Here is a 20,109-nt window from a genome sequence, read left to right on the forward strand (position 1 = left end):
GTGCCAGTTTTTGTTGTCAGCTATCAACAGCGGCGGCAAAGGTATAACTTTTTCTAACCTGTCAAGACATTTGGGAATGTGACCGTGATTTTGTAACAGCGCCCTCTACAGGTGCTTATTTAACTGGGCGCAAAAGTAACATTCGTTTGGGACCTGACGAGAACTGTTAATGCAAGGAAATTCAGTTAATGATGACTATTTGTAACTCCAAAATGAGTAATTCTTAAACTGTTGTAAGGCCAAATTTTTAGTGGGCAACTATAATTAAGTTTTTGTACGCTCTCTGTATTGTCATATGGCCAGATATTCCCCACTTACTCGATTTCCTCTATTCCTTATCTAATCTGCGTAAAAGAAACAATTTCAGATTGTACAATACAAAATTCTCCAGGCTTTTTTATTTCCCGGAGTCGTTTTCTTTTTTAACAACCCCCTCCCCCCCTATAAAAAAATCTGGGCAATTAAAAACTCACATATTTGGAAAGATAACAATTATTCAGTCGGTCTTCCACCAGATTAATGACTGACGATCTCAGTGTAATTCGAAATACAATTATTCACTTGTTCTATAGCAATTTTCCTTTTTTATTATTGCTCGACTCAATCCAAACGAAACACATTTACTTACTTGTTTCAATCCAATTACAACTCTTCCTCAGATTTTCGTCAACGGCAAAACCAACTACATGTATGTAGTAATATTTCCTCAATCAAAAATGTTTCAAGATACTCTTTGATTAGCAAGACAGAATTGACATTCGGCCGGCAAACTACAACAGTTTATATATAAACTGAAGCTTCTTTAGTAACCACTAAAATTGTGTTGTTACAGCGGCCTTGAGGAGACATCACAGCTCTGATTTTGTTTTATAACATGAAATCCATATTGTACAAAGAACACCCATTTTGTTCAATCCAACTGATTCGCATATATATCGCAGGTAGTGGTTACTCTTATTGAGTATTTCACAAACTTAAGGCAGTGTCCATTCAGGGCCATCGCACTTCACAATTTCACAGCCATGTGCAGCATACAATAACAAAGAGCCCTGACTTATTATCAAACTGATTAAAGTTAGCGATTGGATTGTACGGCCAGCGTCGCTTTGGTGGGTAGGTGTGTAGCATGACTTTGATGTACATGTGCATTCGTGCAATTGCACGGTTCACAAAAATGTTCAAGAAAGCCTTCTTTGTGAAGTGGCCAATCGGGAATATTGGACATGAAATCTCGAACGCAGTTTCCAGTCAAACTTTGGTATGATCTTGATGGTAAGTAATGACCAGTCAGGGGTTGTAGTGATGTGTAGTGATGTTCGTTCCTAAGCCTCGGCCAAAGAGGTGCACCAAACTGCCCAACTTCAGTCTTCAACACAATTCTCATCAGTCCATCCCTTATCGAACTGATGGAGTAGCAACCAAGCCCAGAACAACTTCAAAACCTTGTCTTTAATATTCCAAATCACTTAGCGTACTTTTCTTCTAAATCCTCACATTGTGCTGTTATAGCAATATTTAATATCAAAATATCAAATCTCACATTTCAATTCACAAAAATTAAACGAAAGTGTCTTATTTCAATTAGAAGTTCTCTATCTACTTCATAACGCTCCACAATGAAAATACAGAGTGTTTTACTTTGAAATACCTGTTGACAGCTAGAATGGCAGGGAGAAATCAAGTGTACTAATTAGCCTTTTCAATACGAATTGCTTTTGTTTCTAACTGCAATCAAATGCAACACCAGACAGCTTCAGAATGTAGTAAATGTATTTAACCTTGTTGTGTGATGCGACACTTTATGTGATTAACCCTATGGACGCCCAACAAACAACAAATGGGACAAATGGTCAAAAAAATAGAACCACATTTAAACAGTTGAACATCTTCTAGTCCCCCCCCCCCGGTTCATTCAACTGACAACGGCCCCTTTCCAACATAACTGTGATAACGGCTGAGTTAGCCAGGGTATACATGTAATAAGAACGGCATCCTCAAATTAATTTATTCGGCAAAATGCTCCAGTGTCCAGGAAATCATGAATAAAAAATTAGTGCTCAGGCTGTATACATATACGCACTGTCCTGAATCTCTCTAAAATCTTCATTGATCGTGAAGGATTTGTAAGGGTTTGTGGATTACACTGTTGTCAGCTGCAAAGTGATTCATAGTACTTCAAACCCCTAGTAGCTACGCGGCACTGTGGAGAAGCCAATAATGCCAACTGCCAAACAGAATTCAAAAGAAAACGCGCCATACCAAACCATTTTTCTTAACCCCAACAGCCCTGAATTCTCCTTACTTCATTCAGTTTCACACAACACAACAACGTGTAGGTTTAAACCCTAGCAATTCATAGAACATGAGAATCTATTTGAACGATCAATTTGGAAATTTCTCTACCCGACATCGTGACCCTGTAAATGTTTACCCTAAAGTCTCTATGCTTCTGGCCTTGGAGTCGAGTGAAAATACCTGTATGTTTACTGATCAGACACAAACACATGCCGAGTTACACTTGCCCGAGAATGACTGGGAAGTACCGTAACCATGTTCAGGCAAGGCTGTGAGAAAAGCACTATCAAGAAGCTTCCAGCATCGCTAAGCAGATGCTTCTGGGTACATGTATGTTCATGTATTCAGTGGAGTCCGTGTAGTGGTTTCACATGAACTTCTTGAAGCAGTTCTCAGCCCAACAAGGTTTGCATTCTACAACTGTTGTACATGTGGAGCGAAAGAGTGGAGTGATTGGCTACCTTTTCAGTTGACGACACGCACAAATTCAACTTGGGACAAACAGACTTTTAAGGAACAATCTGTCTTACACGTAGTAACGCAAATACTTACGGCAGATGAACTAAGCCAAAGAAAAAAAATATTGTTATTGCATAACTAACCAACTTTTTGGATTGATATTACTGAACAAAACAATGCAAGCTGCCTGAGCAACCTGCTGCCAAAAAAACAAATTTTGAGTTTGGACGTTTTGTCTGTAATTCATTTCATAAATTTTGTCAAGTCTACTTCTGAACGCAGCTCCAAGAATTAATCCAGGCAAATATATGGTAATATATGCAAGGCATTGTCATCTTGTGTGGTAATGGAGAGACACTGTGTCCAGTCAGACCACTCGTTGCGGTCACTGTAGCAACCGTTAACACCATCCCACTGTTGTGAGTGGACCCTGGTGAGGTCGTCTGCTGTCACCGGTCTAGCTGGTGCTGGCTCTTCCTCGAGGTGTACATGAGCGTCTTGGGTGGGAAGAGCCTCTGGTGCATCCATTGGTTGGCCATCCACCTCCAAGTCTGCACCAGGCAAGGCATCATCAACAAGGTTTGAACTCGGAGGCCTGTCAGTGTCAGCTTTTTGAGTAAGACTTGACGTCACAGCTGGTACTTTCTCAAAATCTACGGTTGCCCTGTCATACCTCTCCTCGCTGAGGGTTTCATCCTCTTCATCGTAGTCATCATCAAATATTGAAAAAGACACTCTAGAACTGTCTGTTTCTTGTAGAACTTGGTCGGAGGACTGAGATTCTGGTAGCATGTGGTCGTGGCTGATGTATGGGGCACAGCATGCAGTCTGTGTTGGAGTTGCGCATCGTTCTTCCACGGACGCAGCGGGAGACCGTAACTTTACAGTTGCAGAACTAGAATTGGAGTCCTGGAGTGTGTTGTGTGTGTTTGGGGATTTACTTTGCAGCCGATTTGTGGCAGCGCTGTCTTTGTGCGTCGTCCCCTGAGTTCTTTCACCTGTAAGAGCAGTGGAATCAGTCACATCAAGGCGGTTTGAGTCTGTGCTGTTGGAACATCTGGGTTGTTTTGCTTTCACAGATGGTGAGGACCTACCGGCTTTGTCAGACCCAACAACAGCTGGTGAGAGCTTGCTACCGATGACAGGGCTTGATGTGTGTTTCGTGAGTAGAGGGGACTTTGAATGTGCCTTGCTGGTATTTGCATTCAATTTACTCAAATCAGGTGAGGACTGGCCCGTCACTTTTAAAGCAGGGGAGCCAGTCCTTGATGATGCCTTGTGCTCTGGAGGTTTCACCTTGGAAAAAGCAGACTTGGAGCTTTGCAGATCTGACCTGCTCCCTTCCCGTTGGGCAGACATGCCATTTTTGGTCTCTTGGTTGGTCTGTTCTTTGGTTGCATTAGAGATGGGTGTGCTTGCCGCTGGTCTTAATTTCTTGGCGGATGTTGTTGCTGACCCTGTTGGAGATGCTGTGCTCGGGGAAGTGCTAAGCTTCCTCCGTTTTCGGTTCTCTGACTTCTTTTTGTCTACTGTAGAGGATGAGGAAGGAGTGGTAGATGTCTGGGTCTTGAGGGAAGGAGTTCTGTTACCTCCCGATGACTGTGCAGAGGTAGTCCCTTGGGTAGGTGGGGTGGGTTGCCTGTTGGTAGTTGCATCCTGAGTACTGCTGCTGGCTGTCTTCCCGGCGCTTGGTGATCCTCTGACAAACTGCTTGCTCCAGACGCGGACCAGCTTCTTACATCTTACTGAAAGCGCACTGTCTTCTGTGTTCTTGCGGATGTCATTGACGATCTTGCCAAGACGTGTTTCCTACAAAGCACCAAACATTTGCAAGTGAAATTAACGTCGAACAGTGGAACTCTTTTCATGCTCCTGAAGGGAGTAAACAGTGTCTCAAGTGAGAGTCCAGTTTAAGCAAGGAGAAATTGAGCCAAAAAGCACCTGATCTTTTATGGCTATTCCAAAAGGGGCTTGTATGTGTTCCCAAAATGAAACAGCAATACTTCTCAGCAGAAAATTCTGAGCACCCATCCAAAAATTTGAAGACACTGTACTGCCTCAACCCCTACCCCCAAGCTGCAAGATCTAAAACAGACTCTTAGATCTAAAATGAGATGGGATAAAATTTCACCCCAAAAGGGTCGGGCCCTCGTCGCAGTGTAAGATTTTTCTTGCACAAGAGTAATGTCTTGCAGTCTTTCTGACACCCACTCTGTGGAAATCAAACAAATCTTTCAAGCGCAGAGCCCAGTCTGCTGAGACAGGTCGGCCCCAAAATGCAGTTTTTTCAGTGATGAACTCAACGACACTTGCTTGGCCTTGAATTTTAAACAAATGGATTGAGTTGAAACTTTGCATTTGTTCTGATAATGCCCCCCCCACTATGAGATGATCCAAAAACTCGGCTCTACCAGGGTTAAGGAGAGGTACGGTGTTTATTTCTCTTTTGGCAGCTGTTCTGCTTGTGTACATGTGATAAGCCATTTGCGAGTTAAGTTTGAATAAAATCTGGTACACTGAGTTATTTGATTGCACACAAACGTGACAATTTTAATTCCCCAGACTAAAGACACTGTTGCTTTACCTCGCGATTGGGGGCAAGCTTTTTGCATAGCGACCACCATCTCTGGAATAGACTGATTCCTTTGTGCCCTTCTTTTCCATTGAGAACAGTGTATTGGTGCAAGGCATCAGTGATGTAACTACGCAAAAGCTTGCCCCGAATCACGAGGTATAGCAACAGTGTTTTTAGTATGAAGAATTCAAATTGTTATGTTTCTGTGAATTTAAAGAACTCAGAGTCCCAGATTTTATTCAAAAGTCTCTTGCAAAAGGACCCAGTGGCCCAAGGATGACACAATGCATTGCAGGAAACAGATAATCTTTATCCCAATAAGACTTCATGTGAGTTTTATTTAACATTCCACCAAGATAAATTGTCCAGGGCTTAGATTTGTAAACATTCAATGTAAGAGGATGAGTATTCATGTAAGCAGTTCCACGGGACTGTGAAGCAGATGCGCTCTGCTAAAGCCGGGGGAAAGTACCTCAAGAGCTTCTTTGGTGATTTGAATGTTCTCTAGGCATGCTATCGCTTCCAACACTCCAACCATGTTAATGACCTGAAACAAAGAAGAAAATCAGGAGTGTGTGAGAAAAAAACTGAAGTCTTGGCAGTTACATGAGCAGGTAGATACAGGTGTTAGGACTTAGCCAGAGGGCTGCAAGAGAAGGGCCTTTTCCCACGACTCATTCTTCTTCAGTAAACAGTGGGATCGCCGTACAGTTTTCATAATCATTGCATCTCGAATCATGGCATCATTCAGAGAAACTGGCAAGTCTCTTGTCCTTCCAAGATATGCACCAATCCTTGCTCTCTGCTTTAACTAGTTGAAAAGCGAAGCTCAAATAAGATTTTGCTTATGTTTGGGAATAATCTGTCAGGGTGGGAGCATCTAAACAGCAGTCAACCCATAATGGATTTTGTACTGTAGACCATGATAAATCCAGCAATGCTAGTTTTACACTCCAACCATGTGAAATGACACATGTACACCTACTGTACATCACCTATCACTGCATCGACAGAACTTGTGTCCTGTTTCAGTTTTCACTGTTTTCAATTTCAGGCAAAAGTATCCAACGCTGATAAGTTGCTTGGAACTGGCCTTATTTTCATTCATAATTGTCAGTATCATTCAACAGACCACTCTCATTTTGCCTACAACTCATATTGATGGCTAAAGTTTGCAAAAATACCACTTTTTGGTCGGTTTGGACTTTTTATCTAAAAATTCATTCGAAATGGGCATTTGTTCCATTAATTTTAGATACGGCTGTATCTTTCTTTATTATTTATTTGCACACATATTACCTGGTGGTCTGATAGTTACAAGGGATTTGCTTTACTCTGTGAATTATTCTTTTATTTTTGTGACCAATGACCAATCATAGTTTGAACAGCCACTCGTAGGAGAAACACGAATGTCACGTAAAAAGAGTACACCTTATATGTTCTTCCATTTTCTTCACCTTGTCTAAAAAACAGATCCTAAGAAAATGCCAAAATGAAATCTACATGTGCCGAAGAAGTAAAGGGGCCAAAATGAAGATTTACATGCCAATACACCAATGGTCAAACAAATTCATAATCTACAAACTGGTAAAAGGCCTCTGCGGTAAATTACAACAAAAATTTCATGAATGTGACACTGTAACCAAAAAAATTCAAGATGGCATCGTTGTGCCATGTCGTCTCATCATCATGCCAGGCAACCTGACAAAAAGAACTCTAATCCTCCACTGAAAATGACCTGACAAGAACATGTGAAAAATGCCAAGAGTGTTATTCTTCTCCCTTAAATATCAATAATAGTTTTGCACTATGAATATGATCTACACACGTTGGAGAATCGACCATCTCCTCGTTCTTCCACACTATTTGGCACAACACGGTTAAAACCAACAGCTAAATAATTGTAAATGTACATTGTACTGTACATATCACGTACATATACGCCATGCATTGAGTTCCATTGAGCAGTAGAGTACATGTACACTGTACGTACGGGCAAGCATACCAGCCTCGCAAAGGCCTCCTCGGCACCGTCGCCATACTTTTTCTGCCCCTATTCATTATGCACAGAAAAATACGGACGTGTTCCAGTAAACCCAGAGCGCATGCGTGCTGGCCGGCCGCTCATAGGTTCCCAGCCGCGGTCAACAGTCATTCTGCAGTGGACCAGCCGAGTGAAGAGATCCCCTTACCGTTCCGCGCTCTCGACTTACCCTTCGGAAAACGTCGCCGTTTCGCACCTTTTCCACGCTTTGCCTTGCCAATTTCGCACCTAGGACGGTCTATGGTTGTCGAGCTTGGCGCTGGTGGCGGTGAGAATCTCTGACAGCGACGACTGGCCGCGAATTGTCGGACCGAATTGTGGCTACCACCCAGGAAAAATCGGCCATTTTGAGGCGCCCCGCGCGCGTGCAAGATCGCACATGCATGGCAGTGCACGCCTGACCGTGACGCCGGTGTACCGGCCGTGGTTTTTTTCGCCAGTTTGTGGACTCGTAGAAAGGAATTCACGGAAATTATGGCTTACTTTGGCATCTTGGTCTATTGCATTGAGCAGTTGCTCCCGGATCTGGTTCGGGGTTGGCGGCATTTGACCGTCTTTCCCCGGTCAAACTGAGCCAAGGTGCAGCACCTCCACAGCGCACACACTGCACAGGCATATCGCGGTTTATCAGCCCATGGAGAAATAAAACACAGGGAGTTCGAACGGCCCTGAGATCAAACGTTAAGGGTCTGGTACCGCAGTCGTAAAAACAGCAGTCGCTAATTGACAGTAAACACCCTCCAGCAAATACCAACCGCAAAGCAGTGGGGGAACCTCAGCTGTGTGCGCGTGCGTACTAGCGAGTTAATGGCATACGTCATTAACATCCGGGCATTTGCGCCGTGTACTCCTACAAAATGGCGTCCTACTACGGCAAAGATGACTTCGTAACCGGGTCAGATTTGAGCGATTTTAGTGATATTTCGGAAGACGATTTTCAAGTAAATGACTTGTCAGGAAACAGTAGTGAATCAGAAGACGATGGCTGCCAGTACTGCATATGTGGAAGACCATCTACAACTGAAATGATTGCCTGTGATGACGATCAATGCACAGTTGTGTGGTGGCATTACGTTTGCGCTGGCGTGTTACCGAGCGACATTCCGGATGGGTCTTGGATTTGCTCACGTTGCCGTCCTTCTACAAGCTCTGGATCGCAAGGTAGGCTGTGAGATCAGTGCATGTCTTATGATATTTCTCGGTAATCATAACCATAAAACATGGAGGAATAAAACTCATCCTCCATGCATAAAATAACAATTAAACTCAGCTCCTCTGTCATCGAGTGATGACTGTGCAAGGTACATGTGCAAGTTAGGTTTAGCCATGCTGATATATGGACCTGATGGAGAAATGAAAATATCACCTGTGTATGATAAAAAGTTGCCATATTATTTTAAAATAATTCCTTAATTTTTGTTTTCCTTTAATAATTTTATGGGAGAATTAAATCCACTAAGTGCTCGTGGAAGGGCTTCCCCTTTGTGAAATTTTTTTGATTTGTCATGTTTGGCCCTTAGTTTCCATTATTTTTTTCTTTTTACAGATCAGAGACAGAGTGAGGATCTTCCTGCCTTGGCAAGTTCATCAGAAGCAGGATCTTCCAAAAAGGCTAGAAAGTCTCAGGTATCAACAGGCAAAATAAACAAGGCCAGTCAAGATCAACAGAAGTCAATACCGAAACCAGGTAGGCCCAAGTCATTCCAAAGTTGGAAGTTATCTTTGGGTTCTACATTTTGAGCCAATTATCACATGTGGCCGGGCACATCGTAATCAGGAATAAGTCGAATAAGTATTTCATTATTAAGTATCTATGTATAAAATATTACCACCATTAAAGTATTTAATTTAAAAACGACCATTAAAGTTGAAGATAAAGGTATTTTTTGTTAACTATCAATTTGAGACTTATTCATGGTTTAGATGTGCTGGGTCACGTACTGTATATCCAATCACCTGTGTATAAAAACAAATTTGGGGACCCTTTTCACGTAGAATTTTGAAAAAATTTCTTTCTTCATAGAATTAAATCCCAAAGTACTATTGGCATGCTTAACAGGGGGTGATTGTTTTTAAGTGTTAATCTCGTCGTTTACAATAACAGATTTTTTGTTTACAGATCAGAATGAGGTTTTTCCTGCTTCAGCAAGTTCATCAGTAGCAGTATCTTCCAAAAAAGCTGGAAAGTCCCAGAAGTCTACAGACCGATCAGACAAGGCCAGTAAGGATCATAAGGAGAAGTCAATGCCAAAACCAGGTAAGTTATTCCAAAGTCGAAAGTTTTCATTGGGCTATCCATTTTGAAATAGTTTTATGCTGTGAAATTCAAAGATAATGATATACGTAATTAAAATGATCTTCATACCATGACAGCAAACTAAACATAAGTATATGGTGTTGGATTTGCATAACCAGCTAGTTTTCAGTGGAGGCAGTATTTCTGTTTATCTTACGTTATATATATTTTGTTGTTCAAACAGAGTTTGTTTCCTCTACAGCAGCTCCTGAGCGTCCTAAACCACGATTTCAAGTCGGAGATGCTCAGCAACGGGCTTCAGAGTACTTTCTGGCTGCATTTGAGAGGGTGAAGAAGCATCCTGTCTTCTGTTCCAACTATCCCATTGCCATGTGCCTCATGAGTCTCATCGTGAATTTGTCTACGGCAAGTGAGTCGCAGGAGTTTAAAGACTTTTGCACTGCTACAGTAAGCAGCCTGTGGATAGTGGTGACTGCAGGAGATAAGAAGAAACTGAAGCCAGAAAGTTATGAACTGATGTGGCATTGTTTCCATAAATTCCGTTTAAATAGCATTGAGAAATGGAAGTCATTTTTAGTATCTTTAAACTTGTACAGTGATGGACAGCATACACATATTGCATATCAGTATCTTTTACAGGCTGTTGTAGAATTAATGCTTAAAGACAGAAACGAGTTCGACTTGCCACGTAAACAGATATCAGATGTAGACACAAAAACCATTTCAAAAGAAGAAGAACAAGTACTACGCTACGTAGCTGGTTACGTGCCGTATTCCCTGTACAAACAATTTAACAGGCAGATTAATACCTCGGCAAAAATATTTTGTCATTTCCTAAAGTCATGGCAAGCCTGTCCCTCAGATACAGCAAAAACATTTCTTGAATATACAAACCAGTGGGTTAAAGCTCAGAATAGAGGTGGGTTATTTCATGTATCAGATGGAGTTTATTTACTGTTCAGAACAATGGAGATACAGACCAGAAAAATATTGTCGATAGCTAATTTGGAAATATTTCCTCGGTGTAACATACAATCTCTGGTCATTGATCAGATACAGGCACATCCCAGAGTACAAACCTACTGGTGTAGCCTAACTCAGGGTAAAATTAGCGGAGCAAATTCAGACAAGCTTTTGAATATAGTTATTAAGAAATGGATAAAGATTAGGACTAAATCTTTTTTAAATGTTTATCTTAGTCTGAAGAAAGCATCAGGTGCACATGTTTCCAAGAAATCAGAAAAGGCCCTTCGAAAGGACCTATGATTTCCTAAGGCACTTTAACATTACAGGCAAATCCAATTATCGTAAAAATGCTCTTTCCATGGACCCTGTACTTTCACGGTACACACAGTAAATCTAAAAAAAGTATACATTGCAAACAAATGTAATTATGGATAAGGACTGTCCTCATGGGTAACCTATCAAGTCAGTGCAAGTTGTTGTAAGGATATCCTATAATGTGTACAGTTTACATATAACTGCAAGAAATGGTACACGTAGTTTGTTTTCATCTTTCGATATTTGTGCACACAAATAATCCAAGTACAAATTTAAGCGTTTCCTCACATAAACTAATCAAATCTTGCTTTTCAAGAATCAAATTATTTTCCCACCTGTCAATAAGTCAAAGTCCCCATCTCCTTTTTCTCCTGGAGTTTACCTGTAAGTATGTGCCACAAGGATCTTCAAGTTGTAAATAAAGACAGTGCTCATGATCTGAATGTGAACTTACATGAAATGCTTTATAGACATTTTCATTACATATGTACATGTACTCTGCCAGTCTTTATGGGCAATATTTCAATTCCAATGCCTCGCTTTAATAAATCCAGACTGGGAGAAAATCAAAATCAAATTAATTGCACTTGTAAGCTATTTTTCTTGGCAGCTAGTAAGGGTGGCAAATTTAACTTCAACAACAGGTATCACACTGAAAATGTATCACTTTGTGCACAAACATGCACCTTGACAACTAAACTCAGTGCACAGAAATGGTGACAGCTTAAGTTATTGCAATGAGGTAAGCCCCAAAGGAGTATTGAGAAAGTATATGACACTAATTTTCAAACCAATTGACACCAACAAATGCTGATGATTCTTTACACATGAAAAATGGAGGCCTGCACTTATACTTTACATGTGCTCCATAACATGATCAAACTGAAGTCATTCGATTATTTGCGACGGGGAAGTGGAGTACTATCCATGATGCTGGAACTGTCTTCCCTGTCTCGGAGACGACAGTTTCCTCTCCGTGATGCCTTCACACATCCCTGAGCAACATGTAAGGCTAGCATATTGTGCCCAAACTGTTCAACAGATGGATTCTCGTTTGAACCCCCAGCACCACGCTGTTTACTAAAATACTCCTCTAGTGGATCTTGGCAGAATTTCTCACTGAGCAGATACTGCACCCCAGGTTGCTTGAGTAGATGTTTCCCCAGCTCCACAAAGGAATGCACTGAACATGAAATGGAATGTAAAAGGAAATAACAGGAGGAATTTTTAGGCAGGAAATTTGGGTTAAATTGAAAATGACATTCAGCCACTAGATTTTTGCAGCTCATTCTCATTGAAGCGTTCATATTACAATGGTGATGATTATGTGCAACAAATATAAAATGTACAGTGTATCTGAACGCAACCTTATCAAAGTCAATACACTCTCCAACTATGCTACCATCAGTTTTGCAATGTTCTAAAATAGATTTCAGGGCAACACTTGTGATGCTGATTAGTGTGAAATTGTTGTGAGGTGTTTTAAGAAATGAAAATGCCCCCCCCCCGATGTCTCCAGAAACATTATTGAAAAAAATAAAATGAACAAAATGTACTTAAATTCTGATTACCTGTGATCTTAATGCCTTCCACTGTTTCTCTGCTGAGTGTCATCTTCTTTTTGGTGGCTTTGTCCAGCTGTTGCTTCGACTGCACCTCCTCTTCCCACTCCCTCAGGAAGCCCAAGAAATCTTCCTTGAGCCACTGTGAACAAAATAGCATGAAGTGATTTAAGATATGGAGAAATAACTATGCTGAACAGCTTTTAGGGGCAGACATGCCTTACATACCAGTCTGAATTGATGGCCTACATTTCAATAAGTATATGTAAAAGATCATTCACCTTTAAATTTGTCACCAAAATACTTAAATTATGAATGCACAGGATAAGCAGTGTTCCACATTTTTCTAACAAAAGGTTTATTTGTGCAGGTAACAACTTCATTTCAAACAACTTAAACTAATGTTTTATTTGATATGAAATCAAGCTTACATCAAAGCGCCAATCATCAACAGTCTTGTAGGGTTCCAGAGCAGGCTTTCTTGAGTGTACCCCCTTATAGGTATTTGATACATTAAGACAATCGAAGAACTGATCGAACATGGTGACAAATTTCACAGTAGATGCTGTTCCAACCTTCCCGTGGCACTGGAAAGCATTGGCCACAGTGCTACTCAGCACCTGTATCAGAAAAAAATGTCCAAATTTTGGAAAAACCAAGGCATGGAATTGAAATCACATAGGCAATGGGCAAAAGCAGTGGCAAGTCAGGCAAATCATAGGCATACTTGGACACATACTTGAAGGTAATGCATTACAACTTTGCCAGGATGCTTATCAAAAATAACTCTTGTTATGGTATCATCTTTTCTTTAATGAATTTCCTTGGGGGGGGGAGTCCAGGGATCCCGGATCCGTACCTGATTCGGGGTTTCTTTAATGCTAATGTAGACTTTTAATATGATGAATACAAATATTTTATTCTGGGTTTATGAAATTTCCTGATTAAAATGGAAATGCTAGGCCAGTCTGATCCATATATTGACTTCAATGATAAATAAGCCAAAAATCTACACACATACACTTAGCGGTGAGGGACACCTTCATTTTCATATAAATGTACATGAAGCAAATACAACGCCAACCTGTGCGGCCATGTATACACGCATCCTCAAAGCTGGTGTAAGGTGTAGATGCTCATAGGATATTTTATGCAGGCGTCGCAACCCAGGGGAGCATCTGTCAAGGCCGGTATCCAACTCATATAGATGTAGTAGTTGTGGCCAAGTCACTTCTTGCTTGTTGAACTAATGGACAAAAAATGACAAAAAGACAAATTAATTCACACTTGTCAGAAGGAATTTAACCCTAAAATGATTTCGCATTTTTCCTAACATGCACACATGTGTATGGGACTAATATTTGAATATTCTTATACCTTGAACCATTGTTCAAGCAATGAAAACAATTTTTAAAGGGCTGGGATCCAAGATGCCATAAGCATATTGTTCTTTTAAGAGTGTTAACACTAACAAGGTGAGACTTGCAATTTAATATTTACATTTTACACGTACATGCATGTGATCACATTTCATGTGGTACTACTGAAAAGCAAATTTTGAGCTCTTTTAAAACATTAAACTTACGAAGAGATTCTTGGTCTTGTTGTGCCAGCCTGAGTTTTCCCAGTTATTTCTGGTCGTCTTGATCAGGTGGGGCACATCACAAACAAAGTAGATATCTCGAGATGGGTCAAAGGGGTTGGTTGTTGAATATGTAGGGTTAGATTGGCTGCATTTATCAGCATGGATGCGATAGAATTTCCGGTTTGGTGAAGCTCCATCCGAGACCAATGCTCGAACTTTGAAACCAGCTGTCTCTACATACAGGATGGCCTCATACAGGCAGGCATAAAGTTGGTCACTGGTCACACCTGTGGTTGGATAATAGCCAACCGGAGCATGAAGCGATGAAAAGATACCTCGCAGCATCAGAACCAGAACATGTGTTGCAATTTCTGGATCACCTTCACCTCTGCACCTCCGTTCAAAGTCTGCGACCTCATTAGCAATACTTGTGACATCTATAAAACCCACTACTCTGCCCGATCTGACGGAAAAGCACAGTCCAGATTTTACCTTCATCTCATCAAAGAGCATTGAAACATTCCTCTCATGTTCAGGGCAACACTTCGTTTCATCAACAATTCTCTGTAGCATTGCTGCATTGAATCCTGTTGTAGGCTCGGCAAAGTGCGTGTAGGCATATAATGTGCTGGGATGTGGGAGCTTCATGAATCCTGTCTGACGAAGAATGTTGTACCCTGACGAAGATTTGCTGTGAAGGGCAATGCACCATCGGATGATAGCAGGGTGCCATCTCATCTGCTTACCCTTCACAGCAGCTTCCTTTTGTTGTGCCCATAGCAGACCTGCTGGCGTATCTTCTCCAAGAACATCGCTCACCTCCTTGCCACTCCCAAGGATGATTTCTCGCAAAGGTGCATCTTGCGCCTGGTCAAGAATCACACTCTCTTTAGAAATGAAATCAGCCACTCTATCCCTTAGAGTGTTAGCCTGTCGCTTCAAGGCCCGTCTTTCCATCTGTAAGACAGCAACTTTCTCCCTCAGCTGTATTGGTGTTAAGGTCTTGTTTGGCACCGATGAAGAAACCGAAACAGCCTGTGTTAGTCTTACTCTCTGACGGCTCTGTACTTTCAGCAGCTCACTGCGGTATATTTGGCAGACACTGCACCTCAACTTGCCACAAAGTAGTCGGCATTTTTTGTGCCTAATGGTACCTTCGGATAAGATATCTTGGGGGGTTATGCTGGTGGGGACTTGGCCTTCGACACTGAACAGCTGGATCAGATCTTGGAAATCTGCATTTCCTCCACACACCTGTGTTGATGTAATCTTCTGCAGAAGTGTGGACAATCCCTCCTTATCAAGTGTGCTTGGAACATCTGGGCATACCTCAGCATGAACAGCAAGTACCCCTGACACCTCCAACTGCCACGTTAAATCTCGGAAGATTCTGAGGTACAAAACTGGCCGGCCCTGACGTGACATTTTCATGAACTGCAACCAGTCTGCCCCCTCCCACACCAACAGCCCACATCTCTCTCCATCATTCTTCATCTCCTGAATGGTCAATGTGGCAGGTGAAGTTGCAGTTCTACACTTCAGGCAGCTTGAACCATCAAACACAGCCACTTGAATGGCACAAGGGGATTTGCCCTTTCCTCGTTTTTTGGAGGTAGCCCACCATCTCTTCAGCCTCACATCACAAGCTTTACAAATGAATGGCGGATGTACATCAGGATTGTCATCCTCAACATCGATGCCAAATGAAGCCATGATAAGCTGGGATAGACGTGCTTTACATATTGGGTTGCGGTCATCTGGAATTGCTCTTTCTTTTCCACACAATCTACACAGCAACTCTAAGCAATGTCGGTGACTATCAGACATATTGCTACACTGAATGGGCCTTGTCAGCACAAGGCTGACACTCATCACAAACAGCCTCCAAAACACTCTACTCTCAAAATGTAACAGCACGAACGAATGGCAACGAATGACCTAGAAGGTATAAAGAAAAGAAGGGCTCATAAGTACATGTACACTCATGTACAAGCATGACAGATTACTGTGAAGTGTACAGAGCTCTTTATGGTATCTTGAACGATGGAGGAATAAAATACATTATTCCTCCATGCTTGAACACAATGTTTCAGGGTGTTAAATAATATGAATTTGAGTTGCTTTGGATTTTTTCCATTGTTTGTATTAAACCATGGAGGAATAAAACAGTATATCTGTATCAGCAGCACTTTGTTGTATTCCACAATAAAAAATTACTTAAAAATAAAATCAATCCGCACCAAGCAAGCCATGTACCAGAAAGTAATTTTGTTTCGAGGAGACAGTACTTATGTTCTGAATTACTGCATGTACTGAATAAAAAAAAAACAAGTTTAAAGAGTTTCAAATTCAATAAAACAACTGGGCCTCGCCAAGTTAAAACAAGAAAAAACTAATTTTTGACAACATTATCAAACCAAAATAAAAATTTGGATTAGTTGATTATTTTTTAACTTCAGTAGAAATGTGGATTTTCAGAAATGTTTGTACAATTGTGCTTGTATTTTTTATTCATCCATGCATGATGTGAACATATACTTTAAATCAAAAACTAAAAAAAACAAAACAATAACAAGGAATCAGTACATCTTGTTTGACAGAAAATTTCATCTTGCTAGGGATCTATAAGTTCCTGATTCACAATCTCTCATCCAGAAATGTATGGCATTAGGATTACATGATGATTTTTAATCGAAGTGCACAGAAATATAGCACACCTGATTGCAGGTGTTTAACTGTTAAATCACGGCATGCGTGTGAAATTGAAGAACTAAACTTTGGCTCAAAAATCGATTTTTAACGGTACAATCGTCGCCCCAACCATTCTCCGGTCATGGCATTCATGCCCTGGTATGTGCTTTTCCTCCAAGCCTGACTGAAAAAAAAAAACCGTTGAAAAAAGTCCAAGTTTAAAAAGCCAACAACGAAGACGCACCACACCGCACAACGATATGACATATACGAATGGGTCGGCAAGACGAACCTTGAGCGAAACATACGATTTGTAACTGGCCAAAGTTGGCCAAAATGTCTCAAAATCAGAAAAATATGCACACCTATTTTCGGATATATATCCTAAAAACTGTCCCATGAAACTAGGAGTAACTTACCCTCTGAATGATGGATTTCGATGAACTAAAGACCAGAAGGCTCAGAATTTCAAGGCGCATCGCAAGGAGAAAAATGCCGAGTCATGCCACGTACCCGGGTCTACTGCGCATGCGATTTGTGTTCATTCGCTTGTTCGTGATGAGTTGGCTAAAAAAAAGTGCGAACAATTCATTTCTCCAGTGAGCAGACCAATGCGGTACCAGACCTTGTGCTCAAAGCGGTCTTATCGCGGTCGTAAATCTGCCAAGTGGTCATCGCGCAGCAGGAGGTCTCCATGGCTTTACCGCTGGTCAGCCTGGGTCGCTAATTGGTCAATAAATACCCTGTAGGGGCTTGGCGGGCCGTTCGAACTCCCTGTGTTTTATTTCTCCATGATCAGCCTATTTCCCGAACTGCCCAATGGAACTATGGGATACGTAACGCATGCAGCGCTAGCGCGCGCCAGCTTTTATTTTCGGGCTAAAAGCAAACTCGGCATACTTGTTGGCATGCGCACATTTCGCGAAGGCCCAACCGAAAATGACGTCATTGTCCCCATAACTCCCGATGTTTCAATCTTCGTCAGACTAATTAATATCTTAATAATCACAAATTTTTGTTTTAGTTTTTTTTCCATTACAAAACACTACTGCGTTTATTTTTGTTCCGGGTGATGATCGAAGTCAAATAGGCTCACGGCACCACAGTACGGAGGCGAAGGTGGTAATCATGGAGGAATGCGTGATAGCACATGGGGAACACAACACGTGTATACAGGGGACGTGATTTAGGTTGGGCTTGGGGTTGTTTGTCTGTTTCATGGGATAAACAGCACTGTGAACGTCACTCTAAGTGTTCAGCGCAAACACTTTGAATCTGGTTGAAAATACTATCCACGTACTGTCGAAAACTCCTTTGCTCCTCGTAGCTTTTACAACCAACCAATAATTTTGTATTGAAACAAGACGGTTCACCGGCGTTTACTAATCTCCTTTCGGAAGTCGACCAAAAAAACCGTGAAGGTCTCATTTCGTTGCAAATGAATGATTTATTCCACCCAATTGAAATACTTGTCAAGAAACGATTTTATTGATTGTTTTTGCTACCTCTCGGACTTAATTTACCTGCTAAACATCCAAGTGTAACAATTGGGATGAAGTGATTTGATTGGTACCGGCTGCCGGGATGGCAGGGCACACGCATGGGAATTACCAAGTCTTACTGAACACGGCATTCATCCACTTGTACTACATTCAAGAGCTTTATATTCGTAGAGAGGGCGCTTCAAGATAACACCGTTCAATACGGAACGATACCTGGAGACGAACACAGCCAGGTTTTAATGAACACAGGCAAGCGGCAACCACCTTTTAAAATCGGAAAACATAGCATTTGGTTTTGAGCGGAGCGGCTGCCACTGAACGGTGCCGACTGCCGGGGGGGGGCATCAGTGGCGTATTCGGCGGGAGGATGGGACATGTTGCATGTATAAAATGTAATTTTGTTTTTATAACAAAAAAGGGCAATCATTTTAGAAACGACAGGGGAGAGGTAAGGATTCTTTACGGTTTGATATAATTTGGACAGTCATTAACTGTTAGAAAAATTAAAAAATTGGTATTGGTGTGACTTAGTATGACGACACAGACATCACCAAAGGTTACAGGAACTGGCTACGGTGGCGGTTTATTTGGAGGGAACTGAAGTTGCCACTGAGCGGATCACCCCCATCCCACCCGGGACCAGGAGAACGATGAAAAATAAACTTTAGTTTGATTTGTACATGTATTTGAAACTTTCGAGACTTTTTCCCCCCTATTTCGTGAGTTGGGGGCATTGGGCTCTTTTTTCCCCAGCATGCAGGTTTTGGCGGGTTGGCTTTCATTTGTTATGTTTGCTTGGTTTGTTGATTGGTTGTTTTTTACGCAAGCATGCAGACCGTCAATTGTTTGTGGCCACAAAACCAGACAACTACCGGCCAACTTAATAGTCAAGTATTGGTCAAAAGAACAAAAAATGACTATTTTTTATCATTAATGTAGCCTGTAATTCTACTCTTCTACTTCATAATCAGCTTGATGAATGGGGCCGATTTACCTTGCATAATATTCTTACTTATGTAGTCTTTTGCCATTGTTCAGCACCCATATGAATAAACTCGCAGAAATGAGGACCGTAGGCTGCGGTAGTTACCACATTCAGGATAGTTTGTGGAAGCAGACCCCGGACATGGTAATGTTACTCCGCCAGGCCCAAACTATAGCGCCAGTTTCCTGTTTTTAGTTTTACTCGAATGTTCCTGAAATATGGCAAAATAGCCACCAAATCTTTCACATTACAAACCTTCTTGGAACACAGTTGTTTTGCAATCGAAAAATCTCAGCGGGGAAGGGGGACCGTTCTGAAGACGAATCCAGCCATCTTTGGGATTTCCGCCTCCCCCACACCCAACCTTGCTCTGGGTTTCAAACGACCGTCATGAGCAGTAGATACACGGGTGTAATGGTCTTCGCCATTGGCGGGGGGTCTCTGCAAATGCCGGATCAACAATATTGTCACCATACATCCAGATTCGTCTATGGTTTTGATACGATCGTTATAATAGTGGTGTACATTTACTTTAAAGTGAAATATATATAAATCAGAGTTCAAGACTACAAGTTATACTTTGCTGTAGTGTCAACGTAGTATATTTCACTGAATATGGTTACGGTGACATTCATAATGTAACAACTTGAGAAATAGCCGAGAGATGATACTGCTAAGTAGGTTTTCATTCATCCCATGCGCTGACGTTATGGCCATGATATCGGGGGTACTTCGGGAGTGGAGCTCAGTTTTTGCAGGATTATAATGGAACGACGTTATAGACGGCCTGTTTAGTTCATTGCGAACTTACCTCGAATTTGAAAACTACCGTACTTACTTTTGCCCAAGAACCAGGCTTCTTTTCAAGCGAAT

At 41.5% G+C, this 20,109-nt stretch overlaps 3 protein-coding genes across 9 annotated transcripts; 1 reads left to right on the top strand and 2 right to left on the bottom strand.

Annotated features, from left to right (window-relative positions):
* Window positions 1-1,434: 1,434 nt before the first annotated feature.
* On the bottom strand, window positions 1,435-19,613 carry LOC110989559 (uncharacterized). 4 transcript variants are annotated; one of them, XM_087144017.1, is made up of 3 exons: window positions 19,492-19,613; window positions 5,802-5,876; window positions 1,435-4,563 (listed from the first exon to the last, which is right to left on the bottom strand). In XM_087144017.1, the coding sequence occupies exons 2-3, from the start codon at window positions 5,865-5,867 to the stop codon at window positions 3,046-3,048; spliced, it is 1,584 nt and encodes a 527-aa protein (XP_087000143.1). In that variant the 5' UTR covers window positions 5,868-5,876; window positions 19,492-19,613; the 3' UTR covers window positions 1,435-3,045. The 4 variants fall into 4 exon arrangements, with proteins under 4 accessions (XP_087000143.1, XP_022109733.2, XP_022109734.2 ...); XM_022254041.2 differs by lacking the exon at window positions 19,492-19,613 and adding an exon at window positions 7,857-8,003; XM_022254042.2 differs by lacking the exon at window positions 19,492-19,613 and adding an exon at window positions 7,266-7,399.
* Window positions 8,022-11,488, top strand: LOC110988470 (uncharacterized). 4 transcript variants are annotated; one of them, XM_087144018.1, is made up of 4 exons: window positions 8,022-8,534; window positions 8,920-9,060; window positions 9,478-9,630; window positions 9,854-11,488. In XM_087144018.1, exons 1-4 carry the CDS (start codon window positions 8,231-8,233, stop codon window positions 10,894-10,896), a joined length of 1,641 nt encoding a protein of 546 aa, XP_087000144.1. In that variant the 5' UTR covers window positions 8,022-8,230; the 3' UTR covers window positions 10,897-11,488. The 4 variants fall into 4 exon arrangements, with proteins under 4 accessions (XP_087000144.1, XP_087000145.1, XP_087000146.1 ...); XM_087144019.1 differs by having other exon boundaries at window positions 8,023-8,534; window positions 9,872-11,488; XM_087144020.1 differs by having other exon boundaries at window positions 8,023-8,534; window positions 9,875-11,488.
* On the bottom strand, window positions 10,137-17,538 carry LOC147797054 (uncharacterized). Its single transcript, XM_087144016.1, has 6 exons — window positions 17,169-17,538; window positions 14,059-15,996; window positions 13,558-13,719; window positions 12,905-13,093; window positions 12,483-12,615; window positions 10,137-12,094 (listed from the first exon to the last, which is right to left on the bottom strand). Exons 1-6 carry the CDS (start codon window positions 17,226-17,228, stop codon window positions 11,808-11,810), a joined length of 2,769 nt encoding a protein of 922 aa, XP_087000142.1. The 5' UTR covers window positions 17,229-17,538; the 3' UTR covers window positions 10,137-11,807.
* Window positions 19,614-20,109: the final 496 nt, after the last annotated feature.

This window comes from Acanthaster planci, linkage group LG12 (genome assembly GCF_054643075.1).
Source record: "Acanthaster planci isolate LZ-2023a linkage group LG12, COTS_SCS, whole genome shotgun sequence".
NCBI classification, from domain to species: Eukaryota; Metazoa; Echinodermata; class Asteroidea; order Valvatida; family Acanthasteridae; genus Acanthaster; species Acanthaster planci.